A 16,246-nucleotide genomic window follows, 5' to 3' on the forward strand; every position below is an offset into this window, starting at 1 on the left:
ACAAGAACACCAAGAACAAAATTTTTAAAACCACTAACGTAAAAATCCTAACCTATGTTCACTTGCTAGAGAGCAGACATCATCACACAACCAAGAGATGGTTCTTCAATCAGCTCTGTTCATTAAGCATGGAAAATCAGAGCCTACCTGGAATAACATTAATTCTCACACTGAGGGAGGAGATTTGATTGAACATAAACAGATGCCCTGCAGACTCTGTGCACTTCTGCCTGTCATGTAGGCTTGAAGCTTCTCAGTGCTGCCTGTCAAGGTTGATCAAGAGGGCTTAAGTGCTCATATGCTCTGCTTTCCAAATTCAGCACGGACGGCTAAGTGAAGCATGAGGGCATTCTTTGGGAATGTGGCCCAATCCCCTTCCTGGAAATTGGCAGGTCCTTCCAGAGAAGGTGACGGCTAAAATAGCGGCTAGGAAGCGGGAAGCAGGAAGCAGTGTTGCAGAATAGTTGGGGGTAGAGCTTCAAGTTACAGCACTTGTTTAGCATGTGTGAGGCCCCAGGTTGAATAACCCTCAACCACCATCAAAAAGTACATTTTACATTTTCTACCTCTAGCTATCTTCAATTCCTGCAAAACTTGTTATTACTATCACTTTAAAGGAAATGGAGGTCTGGGGAGGTTAAGCACCTTCAGCTCACTGAGCACGGCAGCAAGGCACCAAGAATCAATGTAGCAGCCAATACAAGCTATTCGCTGGAGCCTTGCTTATCAAATTCTGAGTTTTACAACGTCACAGTCCTACAACAGTTGGGATCATGTTTATAGAGAACCACTCAATTCAGATAGGGAAAAGCATGATCAAGATGATGTCACTTTGACAGGTTTCATGGGCAAGTATGTACTCTATGCCCATGGCACTGATCTGTGGGGTCTGGTGTGTCTATGGATTAATTGATCAGTGACAGTATCTGGCTGTGGGCTACAAAAACATTTACATAGCGCAGCCCAAACATAGGCACAGCAAAGTAAGAGGAGTCAAGGGGCCTCAGAACCCATGTGTGACATCTAACCTTGCTTCCTCATGAGGCTTGATGGAAACCCACAACATCTGATAAATAAAAACTAACAAGGATTTAGAATGACTCCTGTAAGCTCTATGCAAGTCAACAGAATAAATGTTCATGTCATTGTAATTTTTGCTTTGTAGTTCACAGAAGACATTTAGAAGTACAAAAACTAGAGATTTTTATTTTAGTAAAATATTAGGATTCGTATTTCAAAAGATAGAAAATTAAAGTACCTAAAATAAGATTCAAGGGTGATGATTACAATGTACACTAAAAATGGCAAATTATTATTAAAACAGTGTGGTCTTGCACATATTTTGTTAGTTTTCAAACACATAAGAATGTTTTAAAAATCAAACATGTCTGTATATTTAGATCTGTTACTCATTGTGTTTTTTTAAAATCGTTGAATGTCCAAAAAAATTTTGTTTTTCTCTAAATAGGTACATCATGTAACAGCCAAAATCAACCTTCCTAGACTTAAGTTTAACCAGATATGATAAATGTGGAGTGCACAGAAAACCCCAAAGGTGGGGAGATTCTTGTGCATCCTCCAAACAAGACTTAGCGATGTCCTGAGGTAACACGAGCATGCCAGAGCTGACCCAGTCCCACTCAGTGCAAACACCTAACAAGGCTCCAACACACAGATTTGAAAACTCCAGTACAGTGAAATTTCATCTCCTCCAGTCTACTTTTCCCCCACCGAGTATTTTCTTTGTGGTTCACTGGCCTAAAGCAGATGGAATTTTGCAGAGCTATCAAATCTTCAGAAAAAAAAAAGAGGTTTAAACAGTTTCACTAAGACGACACAGTCAAGAATCATTGGTATTCCTGAGAGGTTGTTTGTGACAGCAAGTTACTTCTAGGGTGTGTGTGTGTGTGTGTGTGTTCCTGAGAGGTTGTTTTTGACAGCAAGTTACTTCTAGGGGGTGTGTGTGTGTGTGTGTGTGTGTGTGTGTGTGTGTGGAAAACGGGAACCTCAGTTAAGTTAAAGGCCTAAGAAACCCCAGACCAAGCAGGAGTTGGCTAGAGGCCCTGTTTTTCGGAAGCAATTTGGCTCTGATATCATCATCTTATAAACTGTAAAAGCATTTTGAAAAACAAACAAGCAATTTAATCGCCCCAAACATTCCATACAGAGAGATTTTACAACACAGAGCAACAACACTGGTCAAGGTCCATTTCAACTTTTGGAACAAAGTGATAACTACTGAGGCCTTTCTAGGCTCCACCAGGGAATCCTGGGCTCCAATTTAAGAATATAGTTCAGTTTTTAAGAGAAAAAAAAAATCAAACAGTCATCCCCAAAGTACTTCTTCCCTTCATTAACTTGGCTTTGCTTGTACTGCAGGCATTGCCTGGATGTTCTTGGACCTGGTTGTCCAACATCAATGTGAAGCAAAGAGTAAAAGCTAAGCACATTTTCTCCACTTTCCCTTTCCTTTTGATTTCTTCACCTCCAAGGTGACTGTCAGGAGCTTCACACCAAGCCCTAGCTTTTTGGTGTGCGTTATACAGAGCTGTCACTACTATTGCTATGCTGTCCCACTCTTCTCTGCACCAAGGGCTAGAATTCCAAAAACCTCATGTGAAAAGGATGGATTCCTTGAGAAATAGTTATGATTATGATTATGATTACTAGGAGTTTGGCAAACTTTGTTCTAATAATAGGGATTCTGAAAGAACACTCAGATAATGCAGCACATTAGTAACTACGAAAAGAAGTAGTAATTCATGCCTGCCATTCTGCACTCACATTCTAATAGGAAAGCCTGCAATCTGGCCTCCTGAGTCTCTCTGCACCTTTGTTATACCTGCTCCCTGAACTAAGGTCTGCAGGCAAAATGACTCAACAGCTTGAACTTTAACCCAAAATCCATACCCAATTTTTATTGGTAAAGGCTGACCATCTATCTAGTTGCTGTCATATTCTCTCTGTCTCTGTCTCTCTCTCTCTGCTATTATCAAGTATTAGTAATGTGTCACTCTTTATCTATTTCCTATTGCTACTTTTACTGTTTTGCCTCAGGACCTCTAAAGACCTTGCCCAAGTATTAAAAATCCTACTAGTTTTCTTGTTTCTGTATTAATTTCTCCTGCACTTGTGGTTTACTCTACCTATCAAGTTAGCTTCTAAAATATAAGCTGTTTAAGTAGTGAAGTCATACCTCATTTGAAAAAGACATTCATGTATTCTAATTTAAGATTATAAAAAATATTCCTGAACATGACATAAAACATACAAGGGATAAATATGCTTACTTTAAAAATCCTCTGTAAAATAACACTACAGAGATTAAAAACACTGGGGAAAATATCTGCCACAGAAGGGCTGATAAGCTAATTTCCTTAATATAAATAAATATAAAGGGGTCTTGGAATTCATTAAGAAAAAAAGCCTATCTAAATTTGAAATAACATTTTAACCCATCTCCTGGGCAGACCAGAATAGCAAAGCCTAATGCAATTAATTATAATACAAGAAGATACACTATCTTGTGAAGATGGGTGTGAGACAATTGGTGGCTATCACTTACTACCAAACCTGCATCAAAGGACCCTTCCTAGATTCAGCTACACCACACATCAACACTAGCATACAGCTGGGCATTTGAGAAATGTCTCTGATCACTGTTATTTATACCTCTGAAACACAGTGGAGCACAGAACAAATCATTGCCTATAAAACTGGCTGATTACTGACCTAGAAGGTTAAAGCTAGCTCTGAGCTAGGCTAAAGTCTTCAGGAATGTGTTTGCACTCACCCAACACCAAATCCTATTATTCTGGCCAATGGGTCAGACCAAATGCCTAAGAGGTTAAATTGATTGGCTTTTCCACTTTAACTTGACTGACTAATACCCAAGCAAGAAGGCACACAGAATTTACAAATCTAGCACTGGTGACATGACTTACTCTACTCAGACACACAGTCATCAAAAGAGAAAGTGTCAAAACTCCACAGGTAAATCATCTTTCAAATGAAAGTTTTCAAAAGAAACGGCAAATCTAACACCTCTATGAGAAAAGATGCATTTTGTTAAAGAAGCAAATAATTCAAAGTTGTGTTCATGTATGTCTGGAAGACAGGCCAGTCACCTACTGCAAGACTGAAAAAGAATCTGGGGGGAACTGGGGATGTGGCTCAGTGGCAGAGCTCTTGCCTGGCATGCATAAGGCCCTGGGTTTGAGTCCTAACACCACAAAAAAAAAATCTGGGGCAAGAGCCTGAGACAGTATTCACCTGCCAAAACCAGAGTTTAGAAACAGAGGTGGATGATCGAAATATGTATAAAAATACCAACATTTTACAAAAGTAATAAATACTAATAAAAATATACATTGGAAAAATAAAAATGAATTTAAAATAAAGAGGTAACAAAAAAGTGGAGAGCCATCAGAAGCAAATTTAGGAGAAACAAAGGAAATTAAACCAACAAAACAGGACCGAAAATTTAAAAATTTTGCCATTTTCTAGCCATTATGTATGACCACATCTTGACAAGTCCACATAACAGAATACCACTATCATACAATGAATAGGTAGTGCCTACATATGTAACTTTTTGCTCTTTAAACTGTTCACACTTCATGAGCAATTACATATACATAACACTGCTGAGAATTAGGATATAGTTGTGAATCTGATTTCCTAAACTTTTTTTTTTTTGTCTTTTTATCGGTATCGGGGATCGAACTCACGACTGCCTGCTTGCACGGCAGGCGCTTATGCCGCTGAGCTAAATCCCCAGCCCCCCTAAACACTCTTTTAAAAAGTAAAATTTTTAAATTTCTAGCTTGTGCAAAGAATTTTCAGAAATTTAAACCTTGATCAATGGTTTGTCAAAACCTATCTGATTAAAGTATCTGCTTGAAAATCTGGTTTACAAAGAAACTGTTTTATTAGTCTTGGCTGAAATGGATTTAGGTCAGTAGTTTCTGGAGAAGAGCATTATATATGTGTACAGTGTGAGCATTTAAAGGGATCCTATGGTGGCAAGTGCCACCAGCCTTAAACTCAGTGACCTAAAGGGGCACAGAATCTAGCCAGAGAATCAAGACTACTTGGTCTTCCTCTCTTTCCTAAGGAGAATGTTGTGTCCTATTTGAAGTGGTACAGGCCACTACAATACTGTGAATTTGCTGTGAAATACTGTGATATTGCTGTTTCGTGAAGGAAATGTTAGGCAGAGAGTAACTGCAGGTCAGAAAGACTGAATCATCATCACCGAAATAATACATGTCAGCCTCGGCTTTGTCTCTGACAACCACAAGAGAGTCTCACCTGAGGCTAAATTAACACATAAAAAGTAAACAACACAAAACCTACTTAAAATTATTAAAAGTACAGCTTTAGAGAAAATAAATGTAGTGACTCACTCTGGGAAGCAAAGTGACCATCTGCAGCCTCATCTTCCTGTCCCTCGTATTCCCTGCTGCACAGCTGTCTGTTGGCTGTCTCTAGTCGATCTATGAATAAATAGGAAGTAATTTAAAATACATGCATATGGATTTAAGTCACCATCCAATGGCAAAGTGAAGTGGTGCCAAAGGATATGAAGAAATGCTCAGTCAGAGCCTCAAAATGAACAATCTGGGAAGAGAAACTATTATAACTGCAACCTCAAATATCAAAAGCAGGTCTTCAGGCGCTGCACTGTGTCTCTATGCAGTCTCATCCACAGCCTACGCATCAGTAGCAGGCAGCGAGGAACAGGTAGTCATAAAAGCTGCTTCTCTCCTTCCAAGGCCAGCAAACCACTGATTCGATGTTTTCCCTAAGGCTCTATAACCTGAAATCCAGCCCTAGCATAACCATCAGCCTTACATTTTAGCCAGAAGATGGCATCTGTGACAAAGCAATGCGGCCCTGAACCAGGCTGTCAGCACCTGGGCAATGCAGGAGGAAAGAACGTGAGAAGAACTTGCCTCGGAGGTCTCGGTTGAAATCATGAAGCCTTCTGATCTCGCCTTCCAGTTTGTTTCTCATTGCCTTGTCCAGCGACTCACGCTTGGTGGTGGACTTGACCAGACTCTCATACGCTTCTGAAATTCTCTGAAGTTCTTTTTCGAACTGTAAGAAAAACTGGTATTAGTGTGACATTTGTGCCAGTGCCTTAGTAACATGGATTCGATGACATTCAGAACTGTGGATTCAGCTCCATTCCTGCTTCTGCCCTTTAAGGGCAGCATTAGAATTCTTTAAATAAGGTTCCTATGTCTGGCCAGACAAGGTCACCTTGTAAAACTCCCTCTGAACATTATCAGTAAGGAGTGAACTAAAACACAAGTTAAGCTTCTTATATTTTGTATGGCCATTATCATGAATCCATTTAATACAAAGGAAAATATTAAAGCACAGAACAACTAAAGCACCATAACCAAAACCTAAACTTCTAGACTCTGAGCACAGAGCTCTTGCCAAGACCCTTCTCCCTGGCTCTACTTGAACGGCCTTGTGACTGAAAAGTTTTACCCCTTGCCTATGAACTTATCTATCTAAAGGACTAATGCACTTGTACTTATGCAAAAATGAACTCCTTTATATGCAGGAAATGAGAGCTATTGCTGGATTAAAACAGGTTTTTTTTGTTTTATTTTGTTTTGTGCTTTTTTGTATTTCACTAGATTAAGAACAGTAACCAGGGGAGCTTTTAATCTATGGCTCTTATGAATATAGTAACAAGTAGCTAGAATTGTTACAAAAAATTAGTGTATTTGAAATGGACATCAATAAACCCCACTTTGTTATTGTATAACATGATGCAGGAAGGAAGCTAAGGACTGGATGAGGGCTTGCAAACCTGGATGGAAACTCAAGTGGTGTGCTAAGTCAGAATGGGAGGGGACCAGAGTCATGCGTTTTGTCCTTTCTGCAGGAAAGTGATGTCACCAGGATGTACCTTTAGAAAAGATACCATCTTTTCTGAACTCCAACTGGCCCAGATCAGAAAGCCCCTTCCAAGATCCCTATAATAAATAACGCACATCCTAACAAATATTCATTATTTGCTTACAGTGTGCAGTGTTTCTTCTGGGTCCCAGGATGCCACAATAAGTAACATACTGCCTAGCTTTTAGGAGCTCACACTCTTAGCTGGCATGTGCCTGGACTATGCATTTCTACAGTGCAATGCAATGAAGGGTATGGCAGTACAATGTTAGGACAACCTAGAGATAAAAATTTTCCAAAGGGGAGAAGGGGTTTCTTTGAAAAGATTTCAGAGAAAATGGTATTTAAAATAAGTATTAAATGACAAAGGAGGATTTACCAGTCAGAGGAGAAAGTCCAAGGGCTTTGTCATTCCAAGCAGACTTGTCATGACAGTCCAGGGATGAGAGCAAGGCAGAAGGGGCAAGAGCCAGGGTCAAGGGGAGAGCTTTAAATTTACAGGGAAGGGAAATTATAAGGAAAGAAAGAATTGGAGAAGGGCGAGCTATAAGTCTCAAAGAGGTGAGGTGGCGGTGGAGTTGGTAATAGAGGAGGCAGCAGGAGAAAAAGAGTCCAAGTAAGAAGCCAATGCTTTGTATATGGGTCACGATAACAGACCAAGACCCTGCACCAAAGAGTTCTAATTAGCAGGTGGAGATACACATCTGCAAAGCAAGTGAGCAGCTGTATTGTCATCAATCAGTAGATGGTGGATAGTAACAAAGTAAGGGACCAGGAAGGGAGATGAACAGATGATTAGAAGGGCAAAGGTAGGGTGCATTGACGAGGAGGGCAGCTAGAGGAGAACAGAGAAAGCAAAGCCCGCAGTGTCTGAGGTGCTAGAATAAAGACTTAAAGAAGCCAAGCCATGGTCAGTGAACCCAGAGGCTACCAGGGAGCCAAGACAGACTGAGAAGAAGCCAGTGAGAAGGCTGCAGCACCAGGAGCCTTCTGCTGAGTGGCAGCCAGTGAAAATGGAATCCAAATACCATAACTCCTCTTGGTATTAAATTATTTTCCCGAAGGCCTCCTTATACCAGTTTCCCCTTCTATGTTCCCCTCGTTTCAATAAGGCCTGTTTCTTCCGCAGATATCACAAATTGTTGGTAATGCGGTGGCACAGAGAACAGCATGTCCTGAATCCTGTTCACTGAGCTACCACAAATAATGTTTCTTCATTTTCAAAAGAGACAGTTTCCAAACAAATACCATTTCTATGCTAATTTTATCCATAAAAGGGGACCTTTATTTTCAGACAGATGGGCACAGCCCCAGACAGTTTCCTTCAAGGCCCAGGGCATCTTCTAGTCACTAAGGAGGTAAGAGGTGCATAAGCCATGGCATGAAGCATGGCCCTGAGACAGGTGCTCAGGCCCAGTTTGCCTGGGAGCCTCCCTAAACCACACACCCCCAAAAATCTCCCCAGAGAACAAGTTTAATCTGCTGTGCTTACCTCACTGGAATTCTGACGTACACATATATTTTGTGTCTGGCTTGTCTGCTCACCCCTTGAGGGCAGAAATAGTCCTTCCTGCCGTAAAAGTGGACCCTACCCAGGACCAAAATACTGATGAATTCATCTTTGACAGACTTGGACTCCAAAAAACTACCTGACCATGGACTCTTCTCCTCCATTGAGACAATTTTCCTCTGCACAGTGTGAGAGGAAACTCCAGGGCCCCTACCACAGCATATTTTACTATATCAAAGGACAAAATGATCAAGAACTAGCACATGACTCAGTGCTTAGGTATTTCCTGTGCAAAATGATAGCTGTAGTGGTAGATAAAGATTAGTATCCTTTAGTGTAGTGGTACAGGACAGAACCATGACTAAATATGGGAAATTAAAGAGATGCAAACTTTGATTCTACATGAGGAAGAATTTACTAATTATGTTTTCCAGAAGTGTAATACACCCAGAGGTGAGCTTTTCTTCTCTGGAAATATTCATGTGAAAAATGAAAGGCCTCCTCCTTTCAGGAACACCAAACAAGGATTCCTAAAGGGTGCAAAGTCAGACCAGAGTCATATTAAGAGCTTTAACTCTAAAGCTCTTTTATTTCTGAATGTATGTGCCTTCATAGCAGAAGCCACACTGTCTTCTCCAGAACTGTCATGTCCAGTCATGAGAAGGTCTCTAACATTTATCAAAGCAGAAGGGAAAAATGGCCTGCTGGCTCTGATATGAAGCCACAAGAACCTGTATAGACTCTGAATTTGGTACAATACAGAGAGATCAAGTAGCCTCAGGCTGGGCCCTGAGAAAAGCATTTGGTGTTCCCAGAAACAGAACTGCGAGCAGAGTGAAAAGCTCTTCACAGCTTCTACCAGTGCCACTATCATGAAGCAAATAGCAGCAGACCCCAGGAAAATCTCAGCTGGCCCAACCTCTGGTGTGGACTTCTTCCCTGAGCACCATCATCTACACAGCTCAAGGATGACCAGGGCTAGAGCCTGCCGTCCACGCCACAGCCTCCCCAGTCAAGCCCCGCTTGTTCTGCTCACAAGACAGCCAAAGGCTGCAGTATCTGTAAAAGCTCAGTCTTTCCTCTCCCAACGGCCCTCTGTCCTCTGATGGCTTCTGAGGCCAACCACTAAAAAGCCTACAGTCTAGTCCTGGAGGAAACTCTGCCTATTAATTAAGTTTTAGGGAAACTGGAAGGAAAGAGAAGCAAAATGAGTAACCAAAAGGAAAGACAAAAACAACAGCTCTTTCTGGGGGTTCTGGACCATCTTTCCAATACTAACAGCAATAACCATTACCTTGTACCCCTCTGGAAACTAGACCTCCATAACTAGGCTGGATTTTGGCAATATCTGAATTTAGTCATTCTCTTCTGCTGTGTTCCTGGCATAATACACGTAGGGTAAAGCCTACAATTAAACATTCATCTATTTTTTGTTCTGCCCTTATAATGTCTCTCAATGTTACAAGGATCGTAGATGGGAAGAGAGCATGGTCACATCCTACAACATGGCCCTGCGGGCCCTCTCAAAAAAGAGTCAAGGTCACTCGAGGAAACCAGCAGCTATCACTACAGGGAAGCAAAGTCATTGCCTCACCTGACCATGTGCTCCTCAGACTTAAGGCTTAGGCAGCTGCTGAGAACACTGAGCAGGGAGGCTGATGGTGAGGGAAGACAGGGACCCAGAACGACCTTGGGAAACACAAAGCATCAAATAACGCACCACCAAGTTCATGGAACTCTTCTATACCTCAGTCCTAGATACTGGGGACTACAAAAGTCATGATGAATAGGCCAAGAATCTAACAAACTTTTGAGGATTTAAATCAACTGTTTTGGCTTGACATATGACAGATCAATAAAATGTAATATTTATGGAACTGTTTATAATATCAGGGAGTAAAAGAATGTTGGGTTCCAGAAGAAAAAGTTTTCTGCTGGGTGGGGGAGGCACACACTGTAATCTCAGTACTCAGGAGGATGAAACAGGAGGATCATTTTGAGTTCAAGGCCAACCTAAACTGTATAGCAAGACCTTATCACAAAGACAAAAAAAAAAAAAAAGAAGAAGAAGAAGAAGAAACAAAGAAAAAGGAACAGAAAAAGAAAAAAATTTCCATTTGTCTTCATTTTCAAAGGTCATCTAACACCACCAACCACTAATTCTAAGAATCAGAGCCATAGATATTCTGGATGATTAAGTGATTTTGTTTTTCTTTTTCAAAAAAGTGTACATCAAAAGCAAGAAAGAGATATAGTCAATGAAAAGTATATATTAATAAGTCAGTGGTCATTCTGTACTATGTACGTAACTTTCAACAATATTACCCTGAACAAATTCTTGTTTTTCCCCCTTTGAGACAGGGCCTCACGAAGTTGGCCCAGACTGGCCTTGAACTGGTGACCCCCTTGCCTTAGTTTCCCCTACAACACCTGGCTGAGACCCAGCACCAAACCCTGCCCTCAGGTGGGTCTACAGTGCCTGTGGACACGTCTACTCTGGAGCTTCATTAGAGGGAAGAAAGAAATGCTTGTTTCCCAGAAGTGCTGAGTTGGTTCCAATTCTCAGGCTGTGTGAGGCTTTCCCGAGAGAGGTCAGAGGCAAGCTGGGGCCTGAAAAGCCACTTACAGGCCAAGGGCCAGGAAATAACATGCCTGTTTCCCAACTTCCAAGGATTCACATGTGAGTGGGAGTGGGGGTACAGTCTTCAGGCAGCCCTGTCTGTCTGTTTCTGGCTCTCATTTCACTCCTGCAATAAAGTCAGCCAGAGCCAAGTCTGGTCTTGACATAGGGAGCTCCAGACCTTCTCAGCAGAAGCTCTGCATAGACGTGCTGGGGCAGATTCTGTCTGCAGACATTCACATCATCAGATCTACTGACCCCAGTCTTTTACTGCCAGTCCCTGGGAACAGACAGGGGGTACAATGCTCAAATCCTGACCGATAAAAGGACAAGCTTTATCTGTGAAATCAGTACCAAACAATAAATATTAAATCATCTAGCCAGAATCATCAATGGCCAGATGAAGCCAATAGCACAACTGTAGTCAGGTAGTTTTTATATTCCTATACTTTCTCCTCATGATAGTCTCTCACAGCCAGACACAGGGTCAGGCATTTAGACTCATAAGATCACTACTACAGGCCTCTTTGCCCCAGAAATGAACCTTTGAATGTCCTGTGGCTATCCTGCCTTGAAACACCCCACTCCTTCCCTCTCACATCTTTTCAGTAGCACATCAGAAGCTAATGTGTGGATCACCATGGAATCACTGCCTAGCAACAGATTATTCCTGCTGGATGGTGTTTTTCTATTTATTTTGGCACTGAGCATAAAGGTCTAGAGATGAGGGCTGATACACATTCTGATTATCTCCATTACACCCCTGTGAGCTGGAATTACTCAGCGTCTCTCCACTACTAAGTGGCAAACAGAAGGCTGATATGCAATAACCTGTACTCTTGATCTCCAGTATTGAGGCACTGCTGCTTTTCGGCAGTCAGCTAATGAAACAACATGGCAAGCACAAGGTTCCTGAGAGTATCAGATTTAAAAGGATCTCTCGCAATTCATTTCTCTGTGTCATTCTGTTCCCTCTTCTAACCCTGTCTACCTGAGGAAATCCTACTCAGCCTCTAAGTCCCTGGCCAAGAGTCACCTTTCCTGTGCCTGTTGGAACCCTGAACACTCCCCATGCAGGTATTAGCTTACACAGCTTTCTCCTGTTTTGGACATGAGACCCTACGATGCAGGCCCTGGGTTGTAATTTACTTTTGTCCCTCTGAACCCTTAGACTGCCTAGCATAAAAAAGGCCTCTTTAAACACAGGCAAGTGAGTCTGTGAACCTAAGCTCCACAGGCAGATAAAGAATTCTTCCTTCCAGAGCAGCTTCACCATCCCTTGAACCAACAGTCATGTACCTTGTGGAGCTTGTCAGCATTGTCATAGTAGCCCTGCAGCTCCTGGTGAAGCGCCCGGTTCTCCTCTGTTAGGATCTCCACCATTTGCTGGGCTCGCTCTACAATCGCGAAGGCATCCGGACCAAGCTGCTGGTTAGGGGAGGCAGCAGGAGGGGGCTGTGGAGCAGCCAGAGTCATTGGAACTGGAAGTGGCAAGGAAACAGAGTGCAGTGGCCCGCTGACGGAGGAGGTCTGCGAGGACATGGGGCTGTGCTGCTGCACTGTAGACGGGAACGGAAGTTGGCATGGGCGGCTGCAAGGAAACAGAAATTCAGCAATCAGAGCCCAGTGCAAGCAACAGGAGGAAGGATGGATTGTCAGTGACTTCATGGCAAGAGATCACCAATGAGCTTCTAGTCATCAGCTGGGCAGCAGGTTTTGTCCCTCATTCCACAGGTCTTTACTATGCTCCCTGCCGGCACAGGGCAAGACTGCGAACAACAAAGACCAGGTTCCTGCTCTCAGAAGCTGATACTCTAGGAGAAAGAGACAAGCAAACCAGCAAACAATCAAACAAAGTCAAGTATCAAAAATGTAATGTGTACTCTTCAAGGAATGGAATGACTGAGGAGCCTCTTCTGATTCAGAGGTCAGGGAAAGTCTTGGAGAGGCATAGATTTGAGTTGAGGTCTAAATGACAGACAAGAAGGAATCAGGGATTTAGATAAAATGGTATAAAAGTGGAGGAAAGGAGTAGTCCAGGTAGAGAATCAGCAAGGGCACAGAGCCCATGGCAAGAATCATCCTGGTAAAGGCAAAGGGAAAAAAAGCAAGCCAGAGTAAGCAGAGTGACCTGCACTACAGGGCAGGATTAAAGAGACACATAGGCAGCTTTGTGAGCCAAGGCCAGACTCCCCCCAGGGAAACTTCAGTGGAGGACCTGCCTATTCTAGGAGTGGTGTGCAGAGGTCACAGTGTGTGGCAGTAAGAACAGAAAGACACCCAAGGCCCAGTGAGGAGGCCCAGGTGAGACTGACAAGGGCTTGCTCACAGGTCAAAGCGAGAAGGAAAACAATTGAGGATCTAAGACAAGGAGGAAGGATGTGAAGGAAATACTCTTACAAATTTTGGACTCGGTGCAAATGGATATGCATACCAATTAAAAAAACTGTGAAAATCTGGGAGAGAAACTGACCTATGTTTTTTGTTTCATTTTGAGGAAGTCTGGAGATCAACTCCAATTTTAGAAACTTTTTTAAAAGAATAAAGCCAAACAAAATAAAATAAAGCCAATCAAAACAAAACAGTGAAAGCGATACAGAATCTCAAAACAAGGTAATAGGAAATCAATAATGGCTGCCATAATGCCTCTTGTTATCTTCAAAATAGCTGCCCTTACCATCAGATATAATTTTGATTGGTTTTATTGTGTTCTGTTTCATTCAATTCTAGCAACTTTAGAAAAAACAGAGAGGTGTACCTTGATGGCTCAAATTCCTGGGCTTCTCCCTCGTATTTGAAAGTAGGAATTTCAAACTGCCTGCCTCTACTCCCTAACAATCTCCTTCTCACTACTCTATTAACCTGCTTCCTAAGAATTCCTGTATTTTTCAACCTAGGCCTAGGGTTTCCAACTACAACTTTTATAGGTACACATATCAACGGCAAACATAGTCTTGATGTCTAGCTCTCCAACCACAGCTGCCTCTTCTGCAGAGATGTAGAAATCTGGTTTTCTTGTTGATTTCTTCCACCTCTGGTCTCCCATCTGGGAAATGGAGGTGAGATGTAAGAATCAGCAGCTACATAAACACTACCAGCATTGTGTGTCAGAGAGCAGAGTCCTCTGCAGGTCCAGCTGCTTCTGACCAGGGACAGCTCATGTGCTACCCTCTGTTGGCCATCCACAGCCAAAGGTCTCCCTCAGTACTACCCATTTGTCCCAGAAGGTCACCTGGCCTTCTATTTTTCTTGTAAGTATATTTGCTGAAATTGGGGGGTTGTGAGCTCTCATTTTCTAAATATTGCATAGAGCCAGGATGTGTCTAAATGCCAGATCACTGCAGCTGAATGCCAAATAATAAAGAAAATTTGACAGGGGTCTCCCTGGCTCTCACCTCTGTGAAGATGGCCACAGAATAAACCTAGCAGACCCCACTACAGTAACTCACCTCAGGCCTTGCTTCGTAACTAGCACACAGCATTCCAAGCAGGTTTCTTTCAGCCTTCAGTCTCAGAGCCTCCTCTATTTGACTGTGAAGTAACTGACATCTATATTCCTTAGGCATGGAGAAGAATTAGCTTAAAGCCATTCTTCCTTCCATAGGTGGGCTTTACCTTCTACCTCTCTTCAGATTTCAAAAAGATATGCTGTCTTTTGGGAGAATTAAACCGGCCCCCTATAAAATCTATTGCATCACTACTTGGTCATCTCTTTAGATGAAGATGTTTTGCATCCTGATGAATCTGGGCTTCATTCACACTGAGGTGTGCATGTGACTATGTATGTCATGCCATGTATACAGGGAGGTTCAGCTTCATCACAAGAGTAAACTGAGGCCCTCGGTCCCATTCACACTGCTCAGATTTCACCCCAGGTGACAGGAACTCCTACCAGCCATGGACCCAAAACCACACAGACTTATTACTGAGTAAGTGCTTCCTAAAGGCTGACTAAACCCGACAGTGTATTTTTCTACTCAAAGAGGTTACTGTCACAAGAGCCCAAGTACTACGCACTGTGTACCACTGCCTTCAATGCAAAGATACAAAGGTCAAGGCCCCTTTGTTCACCTGAGTATTCCCTGCACAATGCTGCTGATCTAGGAGGCCGTGGTCGAAAGCTCTCCTCACAGAAGCATCAGGCCTTCCACAAACTCATGAGTTTCAAGGTGGGCTTCCACCTCTTACATTTATTTTAACTCTAGGATTTTAAGTCTTTTACAGTCCATGATGGGCCATCTTTTCAGTCCCTCTCTCTTATTATGTAACAATTAGAAAGCAAACTGTGAGGCAGAAATCAAATCATAGTGCTTTCCATGCCACCTAACACCCTCAATGATGGTGTGAGATTACAGAAAAAGCATGTTTTCCAAGCTTAAAAACAAAAAAGACAAGCTTTTTCAGAATGAGAAGTCTTCTATCAGACAGCACCAGTCTCACAATTCAGTGATACATTCCTGCTAACAAATCCCACATATCAATGGGCAGTGCGCTGGCAGGGGAACAAACTTTTCCCCAGCTCCACAGCTCATCTGGGGTTGGTAATCATGAAAGATCTATACAAGGCAAAAGGGTGTCAGGAGTGAACAAGGAAATTTCACACAAAATCATACTAATGGTAAGAACCAGCTTATTTTCAGATAAAGATAATGCCACTTTCTTGAGACAAACAAAACAAAAAAAAAAAAAAAAAAAAGAGGGGATGGGAGCTAACATTTACTGAATAGGTACTTGTGAATATGATTCTACATTATAATCATCTATTTTGTGTGACTATTTCCCCTATGAGGTCATGAAGCCAGAGAGCAAGCTTATTAAACATCCTATACTATCTCAGTTTCCTGGGACCACAATTCCACTTATCTTACATGGCTGCCAAGGGATCTAAGGAGTAGGTATGAATAGTCTGGAATAGAGTAAGCACTGAACAAATGTTAGCTGTTATCACCGTTATTATCATTGCATCTGACTATTCCTAACACAGAGCCGAGCATGGGCATATATGAGAAGCCCAGTAAATTTGTTTTCTGCTATGAATAATATTTACTGAGCAATTTTTATATTCCAGCAACTGTGGTATCCATGCTACACACATCAACTCATTTTGACCTTTATGAATTAGGTTTCGCTGTCTATTTAGACAAGGAAAACAAGGCACAGGAAGTAACTTATCAAACTCAGAAAGAGATAAAACA

At 42.1% G+C, this 16,246-nt stretch overlaps 1 protein-coding gene across 5 annotated transcripts in view; it reads right to left on the reverse strand.

The window, feature by feature from the left end:
• The window catches only part of Amotl1 (angiomotin like 1), a 151,654-nt gene that overhangs the window by 41,344 nt on the left and 94,064 nt on the right, over positions 1 to 16,246 (reverse strand). For all 5 annotated transcript variants that reach the window (XM_063256213.1, XM_013151134.3, XM_003468556.5 and 2 more), the window contains exons 4-6: positions 12,351 to 12,642; positions 5,958 to 6,102; positions 5,409 to 5,498 (exon numbers count right to left, since the gene is read on the reverse strand). In XM_063256213.1, coding sequence (XP_063112283.1) covers positions 5,409 to 5,498; positions 5,958 to 6,102; positions 12,351 to 12,642 — 527 coding nt within the window. The remainder of the gene's footprint in view (positions 1 to 5,408; positions 5,499 to 5,957; positions 6,103 to 12,350; positions 12,643 to 16,246) is intronic.

Source organism: Cavia porcellus, unplaced genomic scaffold (genome assembly GCF_034190915.1).
Source record: "Cavia porcellus strain 051 isolate PalLab524CR breed Dunkin Hartley unplaced genomic scaffold, mCavPor4.1 scaffold_9, whole genome shotgun sequence".
NCBI lineage: Eukaryota > Metazoa > Chordata > Mammalia > Rodentia > Caviidae > Cavia > Cavia porcellus.